At 39.9% G+C, this 15,084-nt stretch overlaps 1 protein-coding gene across 1 annotated transcript in view; it reads left to right on the forward strand.

Annotated features, from left to right (window-relative positions):
* The window catches only part of LOC112264162 (ALK tyrosine kinase receptor), a 140,053-nt gene that overhangs the window by 27,794 nt on the left and 97,175 nt on the right, over positions 1-15,084 (forward strand). Inside the window, exons 5-6 of the mRNA XM_042331106.1 lie at positions 2,405-2,577; positions 4,071-4,165. Of these exons, the coding sequence (XP_042187040.1) occupies positions 2,405-2,577; positions 4,071-4,165 (268 nt within the window). The remainder of the gene's footprint in view (positions 1-2,404; positions 2,578-4,070; positions 4,166-15,084) is intronic.

The following is a 15,084-nucleotide window of genomic DNA, read 5'->3' on the forward strand; positions in this document are numbered from 1 at the left end:
TGTCCTTTGACAGCTCTTTGGTCTTGGCCATATTGGAGTATGGAGTGTGACTGTTTGAGGTTGTGGACAGGTGTCTTTTGGTGGCTGACTAAATACTTTTTAGCCCCACTGTACGCCTGTTCTGAAAGGCCCCAGAGTCTGCAACAACACTAAGCAAGGGGCACCACCAAGTAAGCGGCACTATGAAGACCAAGAAGCTCTCCAAACAGGTCAGAGACAAAGTTGAGGAGAAGTACAGATCAAGGTTGGTTTATAAAAAAATATCAGAAACTTTGAACATCCTGCAGAGCACCATTTGAATCCATTATTTAAAAAATGTAAAGAATATGGCACCACAACAAACCTGCCAACAGAGGGCCACCCACCAAAACTCACGGACCAGGCAAGGAGGGCATTAATCTGTGAGGCAACAAAGAGAACAAAGATAACCCTGAAAGAGCTGCAAAGCTCCACAGCGGAAATTAGAATATCTGTCCATAGGACCTCTTTAAGCCATACACTCCATAGAGCTGGGCTTTACGGAAGAGTGGCCAGAAAAAAAGCAAGCTGACACGTTTGTTGTTTGCCAAAATGCATATGGGAGACTCTTCAAACATATGGAAGAAGCTTTTTGGCCATCAAAGAAAACGCTATGTCTGGCGCAAACCCAACACCTCTCATCTCCCCAAGAACAACATCCCCACAGTGATGCGTGGTGGCAGCATCATGCTGTGGGGATGTTTTTAATCGGCAGAGACTGGGAAACTTTGTCAGAATTGAAGGATTGATGGATGGCGCTAAATACAGGGAAATTCTTGAGGGAAACCTGTTTCCGCCTTCCAGAGATTTGAGACTGGCACGGTGGTTTACCTTCTAGCAGGGCAATGACCCTAATCATACTGCTGAAGCAACACTTGAGTGGTTTAAGGGGAAACATTCAAATTTCTTGGAAGACTTCAATCCAATTGAAAATATGTGATACAACTTAAAGATATCTGTACACCAGCAGAACCTATCCATCTTGAAGGAGCTGGAGTAGTTTTGCCTTGAAGATTGGGCAAAAATCGCAGTGGCTAGATGTGCCAAGCTTATAGAGACACCCCAAGAGACTTGCAGCTGTAATTGCTGCAAAAGGTGGCTCTACAAAGTATTACCTTTGGAGGGGGTGAATAGTTATGATCGCTCAAGTTTAAGTTGTTTGTCTTATTTCTTGTTTGTTTCACAATAAAACATATTTTGCATCTTCAATGTGGTAGGCATGTTGTGTAAATGAAATTATACAAACCCCCCCCCCCAAAATACATTTTAATTCCAGGTTGTAAGGAAACAAAATAGGAAAAATGCCAAGGTGGGTGAATACTTATACAAGCATCAGTATCTTACATACAACAGGTTATTAAAAGACCAAAGAGTTTGAAAATGTTTGGCGATACGGGTATCATCACAGACTTAGGATGCACAAGGAGAGAATCTATGGGACACAGAAAATGGAAGAAGGGAAAAAGAAAGTGAAAGAGAGGTTAGAGGGGGACATAAAGTGGGCCTCTGAGCGAAAGCTACTGAGTTATGTCTGAAGTAAAGTTCAGTCCTATAACAGTGCCTAAAGCTACATTCTAGCTAGCCGAAGTCAGCAGTTCCTTGGCACTGGACTAAAGATTAGCCGTGATTCCAGATTAGCACCTCAATCTCTCTTTACACAACCCTGAGCTGTCCAATGTCCCCTCCTGCCTGCCTGTCTGCCGCAGCAGCCAATCTCAAGAGTAGATTGGCTTGGGCATTAGTAGCAGATCATGTCCATCTTCAAGTAATGCCGGGCAAACACGGTTTGACTTCTATAATCTTGATGTCAGGGAACTTCTCACAGTTTTGCAAAGGTGAAATCTGGATCAATGACAATTGGGGGAGTACGCTGTGATAGAATACCTTGCACTACACATAGAAATTATAGTTTAAATGTTGATTAGAGGGAAACCATAGTCAGCTCTGCATATTGGAGAGAGAGAAATATAGCATTTAGACGGGAGTATTGTTGTTCCATTAGATTGAGAAAAATATGAGCAATATGGAATAGGGAAATTAATACGGCCTGGTGTACAGCTGAGACAATTTATGAATCTGTAGGTGTAACTACAACTTCCATTTAAAGAAAGATACCCTCAGACTGCCTCTACAGTTTTATCAAGTGCAGTGTTTAGACCCAAATGTCTTCCATGAAGGTCTGGCTGGAGTAAAAACTTTCCGGTAAAAATATTGCACTTAAAAACACTGTGGGAACAAGTAACTGGATGTGCGTACACTACTTCTAAACTAATAATTATGACAGTATAACATCACAATCTGATGATTTGAGATGTCAATGTGGCTCTCAGTCAAGTCCTATGCAATTCCTATTCTGACTCATAATATAATGTGATTTCCCCAACAGGTACGGTTCTGGATGTGTTCCGGAGGTGGCCAGAGGTGGGCGCTATCTTTGTGGCTGGTGGAGAACAGCACAGGACCTAAGGAGCAGCGCAGACTGTGGCACTCTGCCAGCGAGCCCAAGACCGAGAGAGGCTGGAGACTCATTATGCTTCCTCTCTACGGACTTGTTGACTGGTAAGGCGAATCAAGTTGCTCCATTGACAGACTGACAAGTGATTTGGCCAATCACGGCCTTTGGAAAAACAGAGTGCAGTGTATGAATATGTAACACGGTCAAAATGGGGCACTGCTTCATTAGATTGTGAGATCATAGGATCATACTACATTTGAAACATGCATCACGTCAAAGCATAAAAGAACCAGCAAACCACAATGATGCATTGTGTGTTCTTTTAGGATGAAAGAAAATACATTTCGCCTTTCAGGTCCAAAGACACAGTAATGCATAGCTTTTTTCTTCAGTTCTTCCTTCCGAATGCACATTTTCAGTATTTACATTACATTTTAAGATAAGCCTCCCTTTCATCATGGGTCCCAATGGGTTTACTTGCCTTATACCATGGGCCTGCGGCGAGTACCCTATTCTCCTTATCGCTCACGGTATCACCCTGTATTTTTAAAACAGGGTAGTAAAAATCGATAGAGGCCTCCATTCATCCACCTTTTCCTACAATTAGCACTTGATTTTTTTAGTTCTTCAGTGTGAGGACCTGATATTAAAAATTAAAGAAAAAGAAGGAAAAAGGTTGGATGACTTGTTTCATCTCGGCGTGCTTGATTGGGCTCTCTTTATCGTTGGAGACAAGCTAATCCTGGTCTTCAGATATTGATTCAGTTTCTATTTCCGGTTTTATGGAGTTTGTTCTGCTCACGTTCTTAATTTAAAGGCATGTCCTTGCACCTTATGAACTCAAGTGGATTTTTTTCGCAAGCATTTTTTTTCGATAGGATTTTGGTCAGTAACAAAAGACAAGCAAATACGCGAATGTCTTCAGATTTGGCCCCCAACAGTAGTTTGTCATTCATATTCTCTCTCCTCTGTGTTCTGCACATGGAAGAGAAAAGAGCAGTAGGTGAAAGTCACAAACTCCATTTTTATTTTATTTGTTATTCTACCAACTCTGTGTGGCGCACATGCTCGGGAAAATAAGTCATTCAGTGTAGTAGATTTGTACATTCAGTACAGGGTCACAGTAATGTAAATTGTGGTCATCCATCAGTGTTCTATCTATTTGCAGTTTCTAATAGCAGACTATTATGACATGTTCTACCGGAGTACTGGCGTAAAACTCATTATTCAGGTTGCAATCAACAATGTTGTTTTTGAAGTATGTATTTGTGCTAGTAGAATACTTGAGTACCATGCTTGAAATTTAAACGTAATTTCCATTTGAACCAGCATATGCAGATTTTATACCGAGGAACAACTGCCATTAAATGTCAATCGTGCTACAACGCTGAACTTAAGCGTTATGGATTGAATCTAGCCTTTTTTTTATCCTAGACTTGAATGATACACTTAATTAAGGAAGTTTATCACCAAGCAGATATACTTCATCTTCCCCTCATCTCAAGGACTTGAGTGATTCCAGCTTGTGGTCATTTATGTTGTGTTCTAAATCCAGATTGTCTCTACTGTTCAAAGATCAGATTTTGTTTCTCCTCAGGTTCTGGCTCCAGTTCAGCGCTGACAATGGACCAGGTCCAGGATCAGCCATTTGTCTGGATAACATCTCCTTCAGTATGGACTGCTTCCTGGCATGTGAGTATTTCATTGATGTTCTACAGCACACATAATTTGTTATTTGACTTAAGCCTTGATTTTTTTATGACAGACAAAACAAGGGCTTTGGACCCAATCAACACATAACAAGTAATACATATCTCCTCAACTTACCCACAATACCCGCATACAGATGCCGTATCCTGCACAGCAGTAAATGCACGCTTCTAGTGTATTGAAGGTTTAAAAAGGATTCTAGAGTTTAGAATTTGCACTATAAAATGTCAAACTTGATTTTCCCTAACAAGACATGTATCAACCCCTGCAAAAAAATGCCATTCATTATAATCCACATTTTAATTCACATTTCCTATTGCTGTAGGATTATTTTACTGCTGTGAGAAACTGGAAACTATACTGAACAAAAATATAAATGCAACATGCAATAATTTCAAACAGTTTTACTGAGTTCATTAGTTCATATAATTTGTTCATATAAGGAAATCAGTCAATTTAAATAAATTAGGCCCTAATCTATGGATTTCACATGACTAGGTAGGGGTGCAGCCCTGGGTGGGCATTGGGGGGCATAGGCCCACCCACTTGGGAGCCAGGTCCAGTCAATAAAATTTGTTTTTCCCCATTTAAAGGGCTTTATTAGACAGAAATACTCCTGTCCGGGTGACTGATCTCAGACAATCCCACAGGTGAAGAAGCCGAATGTGGAGGTCCTGGGCTTGCAAGGTTACATGTGGTCTGCTGGTTGTGAGGCCGGTTGGACGTACTGCCAAATTCTCTAAAACAACGCTGGAGATGGCTTATGGTAGAGAAATTAACATTAAATTCTCTGGCAACAGCTCTGGGGGAAATTCCTGCAGTCAGCATGCCAATTGCACGCTCACTTAAAACTTGAGACATCTGTGGCATTGTGTTATGTGACAAAACTGCACAATATAGATTGTCCTTTTATTGTCCCCAGCACAAGATTAACCATTTTTTTACTAGGCAAGTCAGTTAAGAGCAAATTCTTATTTTCAATGACAGCCTAGGAGCAGTGGGTTAACTGCCTTGTTCAGGGGCAGAACAACAGATTTTTACTTTAACAGCTTGGGGATTTGATCTTGCAACCTTTCGGTTAGAAGTCCAATGCTCTAGCCACCTTTCGGTTACAAATCCAACGCTCTAACTACATTTCAGTTACAAGTCCAATGCTCTAACCACTAGGCTACCTGCCACCCCATGTAATGATTATAATGTTTAATCAGCTTCTTGACACGCCACACCTTTCAGGTGGATGAATTATCTTGGCAAAGTAGAAATGCTCACTAACAGGCATGTAAACAAATTTGTGCACAAAATTTGAGAGAAATAAGCTTTTTGTGCATCTAACATTTCTGGGATCTTTTATTTCATTTCATGAAACCTGGGAATAACACTTTACATGTTGTGTTTATATTTTGTTCAGTATAAATACGGCATCTGTAAACAGAGTTTACTTGTTTTGAAGCAAAAATTTCAGACTTTCAATAGCAGAAGACAATTTAACAATTTATTTAAATCAATTAAGAACAGATTATAATTTTCATTGACAATCTGTCACAATTATAGTGAGAATGTCACGTCCTGACCTTAGTTCCTTTTTATGTCTCTTTTCGTTTGGTCAGGGCGTGAGTTGGGGTGGGCATACTATGTTTTGTTCTGTGTTGTATGTCTTTGTGTTTGGCCTGGTTTGGTTCCCAATCAGAGGCAGCTGTCAATCGTTGTCTCTGATTGAGGACCATACTTAGGCAGCCTGTTTTCCCACTATGAGTTAGTAGTAGTAGTTGTTTTCTGTTTTGTGTGTATCACCTGACAGAACTGTTTCGTTCTCATTATTCCTCGTTGTTATTTTGTTGAGTGTTCAGTTTTGATTAAATTTACAACATGAACACTTACCACGCTGCGTTTTGGTCCGATCCTTCATATTCCTCATCAGACGAAGAGGACAGCCGTTACAGAGAAATGAGAAATAATGGCTGTAAGCTTCAATTATATGTTAAAATATCTACATTTTTGGCCCGTTTATTTTTTTTTGCTGCAGTGTATAAATTCTTCTAGATGTTTACCAAATATACAATCATTCATGCACAAATAATTTGTCTGTATATGCCTTGATATCGGAGAAGGATTTTCTCCTGCTATATTCATACTTTAAAGATTGTTATGTTCTGGTTAAGTATTTGAACAAAATACATAATAAGCAGATCATTTTAAATATCTTACCCTCTAGCCCAGCTCAAAATACATATCTTGAATTATGACTAAAGTCAAATATTGACATTATTTACTTATTTCTTCACCTCTGGTATCATTGGTGAGATATACACTTATCTCTCCTACATAATATCAGTATGACAATCTCTCACTGTCCACGATATGGGTGAAGTCCAGGAGCTTAAGTGTCCACATATTCTCATACATATTAAAGGTCAAAACTTGTCTAGCCTTTCCCGCTTTAACCATAATGAAGATTAGGATGTTATATCAGTGGAGAAACAACAGTGTCATGACACTTGCTTCTCACATTTGGAGAAAAGAAAAGAGAGAAAGACTTGCTCTATATCCCTCTGTCTTTCCCTAACTCTCTCAAGTAACTGCTCTAACTGTGCCCAGAATAGCAAGCTGCCACTGATGCCGCTTTGAAGACGGACAGTGAGTCAGTCATTAAGGAAAAACGGGTGTGATTTAAATGACTAAACCCATCTGCTTTGCTTTATCTCGTCCAGGTCGCAGTTGTAAATGAGAACTTGTTCTCAACTGGTCTACCTGGTTAAATAAAGGTGAAATAAATCAAATAAAAAAAATACAATTTACTGAAGGAGACAAAATGAGGTTCTGTGGGGCGGAAATCTTCGGAAATCTGAAATCTTCTCCTAAAGTACAGTTGATTTCACTGCTTCATCTGCCTGCTCAGTCAGGTAGGCAGAAAGTAAATTATGAATCGAGGTCTGGCTCTGATGAGGATATGAATTCAAATTGAAACAGGAATGGGGTGATTGTGTAGTTCACTGTTATTACTATGTTATTCATATAGTATTAAAACAGGTGTAGAAATGGGCCTCAGTACAATTGCAATCACCCTATATCCACACTACCTCATATGTCCCACTTTATATGTATATACTTTATTCTAGTCATGGCTCATCCTTTTATAACTACAGCTGTACACTCCTTTTCTGCTCACATACTGTCCATACTGTCTATACACCATTCACATACATACACAGTATATTTATATTCCGGACTCCGGTCCGGAAGCTACTTTTCTGCACTTCTATCCATTTTGCAATGGGGTTTTGTACCATGCATTTACATACTGTAGTTGTTACACTGCTTACACACACTGCATATTTATTTATATTCTGTGTTCTTGACATAGCTGGCTCCCTATAATATATCTACTGCTGCACATATCATTCTTAGTATATGTTGCATCAATGAATCCTGTATATATACAGGTATAGACCGCATTTGGATTACTGTTGGATAATGCTATTTGGGTTGTTAATTGGATTCGTTCCGACATTTCTTGATTTGTTTTAAAATGTGTTTTTATTATTTGTGCACTTGTTTGACATTTTACTGCATTGTTAGGGGCTACTGTAGTAACACAAGCATTTTGCTACACCCACTATAATATCTGCTAAACTGTGTACATGACCAAAATAAACTTTGATTATTTAAGATCAGGGCATCTACAGTGCCTTCAGAAAGTATTCATACCCCTTGACTTTTCCACGTTTTGTTGTGTTGCAGCCTGAAATCAAAACTGCTGAAATATTTTTTTTCTCATTCAATACCAGATAATGACAAAGTGAAGACATGTTTTTAGAAATGTATTCACACCCCTTTGCTATGACTCTCCAAATTGAGCTCAGGTAAATCCAATTCCTTTGATTAACCTTGAGATGTTGCTACAACTTGATTGGAGTCCACCTGTGGCCTATTCAATTGTTTGGACATAATTTAGAAAGAAACCCACCTGTTTATATTAGATGTCTCATTTGACAGTGCATGTCAGAGCAGAAACTATACAATGAAGTCCAAGGAACTGTCCATAGATCTCCAAGAATTGTGATGAGGCATATGTCTGGGGAAAGGTATAAAACAATTTCTACAGTGTTGAAAGTTTCCAAGAGCACAGTGGTCTCCATCATTGGGAAAAGGAAAAGAATACGAAACTACCCAGACTCTGCCTAGAGATGGCTCTGAATAAACTGAGCAACCGGGCAGGGAGGTGACCAAGAACCACTGACAGAACTACAGAGTTCCTTGATTGAGATGGGAGAACCTCCCGGAAGGACAACAGTCTCTACAGCACTTCACCAATATGGGCTTTATGGGAGAGTGGCCAGACGGAAGCTACTCCTGAGAAAAAGGCACATGACGGCACGCCTGTACTTTGCAAAAAGTCACATGAAATACAGATCATGTGGTCTGATGAGACAAAAATCTTGCTATTTGGTCTGAATGCAAAGCACTATGTCTGGAGAAAGACAGGTGATGAGCTGTGCCTGGTTAACACCATCCCTACCAAGACGAATAGTGATGGCAGCATTATGGTGTGGGGACGCTTTTCAGTGGCAGGGACTTTGAGACTGGTAATGATAGAGGGAACAATGAATGGAGCCAAATACAGGCAGGAAAATCCTTGATGAGAACCTGCTTCAGAGTGCAAACAACCTTAGACTGGGGTATGTTGTGTAGATTGGTAGATTGCATTTAATCCGTTTTGAATTTGGGCTGTAACACAAAAAAATGTGGAATAGGTCAAGGGGTATGAACACTTTCTGAAGTAAATGGGTTGACATTTTCCAGGAAATATTTGTGCACCAGTTTTGTTTTTGGATTTGCACAGCAGCATCATCCAGGCAGATCCAGGCAGATCCTCCTCCAGATGGCATCTAATCTAGCCTGGGTATCCACTACAAAAATCCACACTTGTTGTCAAATTTATATCACCTATCGATCAACTGGGAACGATATTGGGATAAAGTGACACTAGGCTAGTCAATACAGGACTAAGATCGCATCGTACTACACCAGATCTGGCGCTCATTGGATGTGGCAGGGCTTGCAAATCATTACAGACTACAAAGGGAAGAGCAAAGGGAATCACAGCCGAGAGCTGCCCAGTGACACGAGCCTACCAGATGAGCTAAACTACTTCTATGCTCGCTTTGAGGAAAATTACACTAAAACATGCATGAGAGCATCAGCTGTTCCGGAAGACTGTGTGATCACGCTCTCCACAGCCGATGTGGGTAAGACCTTTTGAACAGGTCAACATTCACAAGGCTGCAGGGCCAGACTGATTACCAGAACATGTACTGCGAGCATGCGCTGAACAACTGGCAAGTGTCTTCTGACAAAGGTCTTAAGTTTGATCCACCTGAAAGGACAGAACAAATAATACAACATTATTGTGATTAAACTCAAATATACTAAAAAACAAACATATTTTTTTATGAAATGTTTAAAAAAGGTATACCTTTGAGAATGATATCATAAGTACGACTGGTGGAGTTATGTCACACATGCAGTTAACACAGACATACGGAAATGTCTGCTCTACCTAAAATTACAACCAACTAATTGCAACATTACCATAAAAATGGAGGAGGCAAGTTGAAGGGGAAAAAAGTAAGAAACTTGTCTGTCGGCCCTGTATTAAAGAACGTAAATGGTTAAAGAAAAGTGTGATAAATAAAAACATACACCAAATTCATTTAATGACCAGAAAAATTGACAGATGTGCCATATAAATTTCAAAATAGTTGGAAGCAGATTTTCCATGGCACATGGTTTATGAATTGACACGCAAAACAACGTCGGATACAAAACATAGAATTTTTCAATTTAAATTACTATACAAAATTCTTGCATTCAATAGAATGTTAATTATATGGGGGAACCAATCTTACTAGCTTTGCAGATTTTGCTGTGAGGAGGCAGAGATATTAAATCATTTATTTTGGTATTGTCCACGTGTAGCTCGTTTTTGGTCACAGGTTGAGGAATGGCTGAAGAATTGCAACATTTGCCTAGAACTAACACTGCAGATAGCAATACTGGGAGATTTGAAAAGCCATAGTCAATCAATCAATAATATCATTATTTTAACAAAAATGTTTGTCTTTAATTTACAATCTGTCAAAGTTATGAGAATAGAAAGGTTCAGTACTTTTGTGAAACATCACAGCACAGTTGAAAAATATATGATGTTAAGAGATAGATGGGAGTGGTTGAATGGAGATGAAGGGTGGGACTAATAACAAGATAACTAATGTAAAACATACACGGTCTGTAAGATGTACATAGATTCAGAAATTTTGTGAAATAGCACTGTTACAAATAGAAATCAAACTGGATAGACATCAGAAATAGAGGAAGGACAAACAAGCAAAACATAACTATTGTAAAATAGATTGTGTCTGTAAAATGTGTATAATATGTATTAACTGAAGGTAGAGGCCTAAGTGTTGTTGTTTATTCGTTTACTCCAATGGGGGAAGGGTAGTAGGGTTTGCGGGATAAAGGTATATTCTATAAAAAGTATGTATATCTATACAGGTACGTGTATGTATGTATGTATGTATGTATGTATGTATGTATGTATGTATGTATGTATGTATGTATGTATGTATGTATGTATGTATGTATGTATGTATGTATGTATGTATGTATGTATGTATGTATGTATGTATGTATGTATGTATGTATGTATGTATGTATGTATGTATGTATGTATGTATGTATGTACAGTGAAGGAAAGACGTATTTGATCCCCTGCTGATTTTGTACGTTTGCACACTGACAAAGAAATGATCAGTCTATCATTTTAATGGTATGTTTATTTGAACATTGAGAGACAGAATAACAACAAAAAAATCCAGAAAAACGCATGTCAAAAATGTTTTAAATTGATTGCATTTTAATGAGGGAAATAAGTATTTGACCCCCTCTCAATCAGAAAGATTTCTGGCTCCCAGGTGTCTTTTATACAGGTAACGAGCTGAGATTAGGAGCACACTCTTAAAGGGAGTGCTCCTAATCTCAGTTTGTTACCTGTATAAAAGACACCTGTCCACAGAAGCAATCAATCAATCAGATTCCAAACTCTCCACCATGGACAAGACCAAAGAGATCTCCAAGGATGTCACGGACAAGATTGTACACCTACACAAGGCTGGAATGGGCTACAAGACCATCGCCAAGCAGCTTGGTGAGAAGGTGACAACAGTTGGTGCCATTATTCACAAATTGAAGAAACACAAAAGAACTGTCAATCTCCCTCGGACTGGGGCTCCATGCAAGATCTCACCTCGTGGAGTTGCAATGATCATGAGAACGGTGAGGAATCAGCCCAGAACTACACGGGAGGACAACATCACCGCATCAAAGAACGGGGCCATGTACCGTCAAATCTTGCGTGAGAACCTCCTTCCCTCAGCCAGGGCATTGAAAATGGGTTGTGGATGGGTATTCCAGCATGAGAATGACCCAAAACACAAGGCCAAGGCAACAAAGGAGTGGCTCAAGAAGACCTCTGTGATTGCCAAGGGTTTTGCCACCAAGTACTAAGTCATGTTTTGCAGAGGGGTCAAATACTTATTTCCCTCATTAAAATGCAAATCAATTTATGACATTTTTGACATGCGTTTTTCTGGATTTTTTTGTTGTTATTCTGTTTCTCAATGTTCGAATAAACCTACCATTAAAATTATAGACTGATCATTTGTTTGTCAGTGGGCAAACGTACAAAATCAGCCGGGGATCAAATACTTTTTCCCTCACTGTATGTACGTATGTATGTATATGTATGAATGTTTATGTATGGGTATGTACATGTATGTATATTTACCAAAAAAAAAGATATGGAGGATTGGAAATGACGCAGACAATTACATTGATGGAAGCAACAATCTTTCCGCAATATTACTCTGATCCACCCCTATATATATTAAGTCTTCACTGACATTTTCAACCTCTCCCTGTCCGAGTCTGTAATACCAACATGTTTTAAGCAGACCACCATAGTCCCTGTGCCCAAGAACACTAAGGTAACCTGCCTAAATTACTACAGACCCATAGCACTCACATCTGTAGCTATAAAGTGCTTTGAAAGGCTGGTCATGGCTCACAACATCACCATTATCCCAGAAACCCCAGACCCACTCCAATTTGCATACCACCACCACAGATCCAAAGATGATGCAATCTCTATTGCACTGCACACTGCCCTTTCCCACCTGGACAAAAGGAACACCTATGTGAGAATGCTATTCAATGACTACAGCTCAGCGTTCAACACCATAGTGCCAACACATCTGCCATGCTGATCCTAAACACAGGGGCCCCTCAGGGGTGCGTGCTCAGTCTTTTCCTGAACTCCCTGTTCACCCATGACTGCACGGCCAGGCACGACTCCAACACCATCAATAAGTTTGTTGATGACACACAGCCTGATCACAGACAACGACGAGACATCCTACAGGGAGGAGGTCAGAGACCTGGCCATGTGGTGCCAGGATAACAATCTCTCCCTCAACGTGAACAAGACAAAGGAGATGATTGTGAACTACAGGAAAAAGAGCACGCCCCCATTCTCATCGACGGTGCTGTTGTGAGCAGGTTGAGAGCTTCAAGTTCCTTGGTGTTCATATCACCAACAAACTAACATGGACCAAGCACACCAAGACAGTCGTGAAGAGGGCACGACTAAGCCTATTTCCCCTCAGGAGACTGAAAGGTTTTGGAATGGGTCCTCAGATTCTCAAAAGATTCTACAGCTACACCAACGAGAGCATGGTTGCATCACTGCCTGGTATGGCAACTGCTCGGCCTCCGACAGCAAGGCACGACAGTACAGAGGGCAGTGCGAATGGCCCAGTACATCACTGGGGCCAAGCTTCCTGCCATCCAGGACCTCTACATCAGGCGGTGCCAGAGGAAGGCCCTAAAAATTGCCAGACTCCAGCCACCCTAGTCATAGACTGGTCTCTCTGCTACTACACGGCAAGCAATACCGGAGCACCAAGTCTAGGTGCAAGAGGCTTCTAAAAACAGCTTCTACCCCCAAGCCATAAGACTCCTGAACATCTAATCAAATGGCTATTTGACTATTATGACTATTTGCATTGTCCCCCACCTCCCTTTTACACCACTGCTACTCTGTTGTTATCATCTATGCATAGTCACTTAACAACTCTACCTACATGCATATATTACCTCAACTAACCGGTGCCTTAGCATATTGACTCTGTACCGGTACATTGACTCTGTACCGGACTCTGTAGCCCCCTGTACATAGTCTCACTATTGTTATTTTACTGCTGTTCTTTAATTAGTTACTTTTATTTCTTATCCGTAATTTTTTAACTGCATTGTTGTTTAGGGGCTCATACATCATTATTTCACTGTAAACCTGTTGTATTCTGCGTATGTGACTAATAAACTTTGACTTGGTCTGATCAAATTCGATCAGTCTGGACGATCAGCATTAGCTATCTGGATATTTCTCACATTGTGATGCAACCCATAATATGTTAGAGTAGGAAAACATAGGCTACCGCATGCACATTATACAGAGTATCCACTGTAGGTCACCATAGCGACTCCAAAACTAATGTCACTGGGAATGTGGCTTCCACTGTTTTTCTAGGCCTGGCACACATGACTGGATCATCAGCGCAATGTCCCTCCCTAGGATTGGAGAGTGCCAAGGACTGCATTTGGTTGGGAACAATTGGCTGCTCCTGGCCAAAGGCAATAGAAAAAAGCAGATTTCTGCAAATGGCCAATCTGTCATTTTAAGAGGTGCATTAGTCATGGTGTAGACCATCCACTTGAGACAATCCCACATAAACTGAGATATAATCATTGTATACTTAAAACATTACTCAACACAGACAGGTCTAATGCTTTATCAAGGGTGTGCAAGGAATTCTAAGGAAATATAATTTGACGTCCGATCCCATGTGGCATTCCCTTACACACACCCTATCCATAGGCGTTGCTGTGCATTGTAATGCATTTATTTAACCCATGTATGATCAGCCATTTTGATTCAATTGAAAACGTTCTACATAGTCTTATAAGCCTGATAATAGTGCATTATAAAGGCATGCTTATACAAATTGGTAAAGCTGAATGGCTCTTGACATTGAGGAAAGCGTTAAGAGCAAATTCTAATTTACAATGAAGGCTTAGGAACAGTGGGTTAACTGCCTTGTTCAGGGGCAGAACAACAGATTCTTACCTTGTCAGCTCAGGGATTCAATCTAGTAACCTTACAGTTACTGGCCCAGTGTTCTAACCACCACCTGCCACCCCAAATATTAACATAACATAAATAATGGCAAAAAGAGTATATTTTCAGGAAATCTGCTGTAAAACTGCACAGAAAAAGTTATCTAAAGCAAACGTATTTGTTTACCTTCTGTTAATGAAATACTTTTTCTGCTAAAGACCCCTGTGCATATTAAATAAAATAGAAATGTAATCCCGGTGCTGTTAGTAAATGTGTTGCGGATAATTGTATAGCTAATAGGCTATGTGTTTGTAGACCGACTGAGGTGAATGAAGCTACAGCAACCAATGAGATAACGGCTGGGGTAATTTTTTGCTTGTTTTTGCTGTTCTCCAAATAGCATTTTCGAGTTTTTAAATTGCATAGAAATGCAGTAGCTTTAACTTGAACATTTTGGGGATTGAACCCCCCCCATTTGATCTAGATAGTTTGTGTGTATGTATTGATATGTAGGCTACATGTGCCTTTTTTATGTATGTAGTGAGCTGTACTTCTGTATTATGTCATTCTATATCATGTTTCATGTTTTGTGTGGACCCCAGGAAGAGTAGCTGCTGCTTTTTCAGCAGTTAATGGGGATCCTAATAAAATACCAAATACCCCCGCA

Source organism: Oncorhynchus tshawytscha, linkage group LG12, assembly GCF_018296145.1.
Source record: "Oncorhynchus tshawytscha isolate Ot180627B linkage group LG12, Otsh_v2.0, whole genome shotgun sequence".
In the NCBI taxonomy this organism is placed as follows: domain Eukaryota; kingdom Metazoa; phylum Chordata; class Actinopteri; order Salmoniformes; family Salmonidae; genus Oncorhynchus; species Oncorhynchus tshawytscha.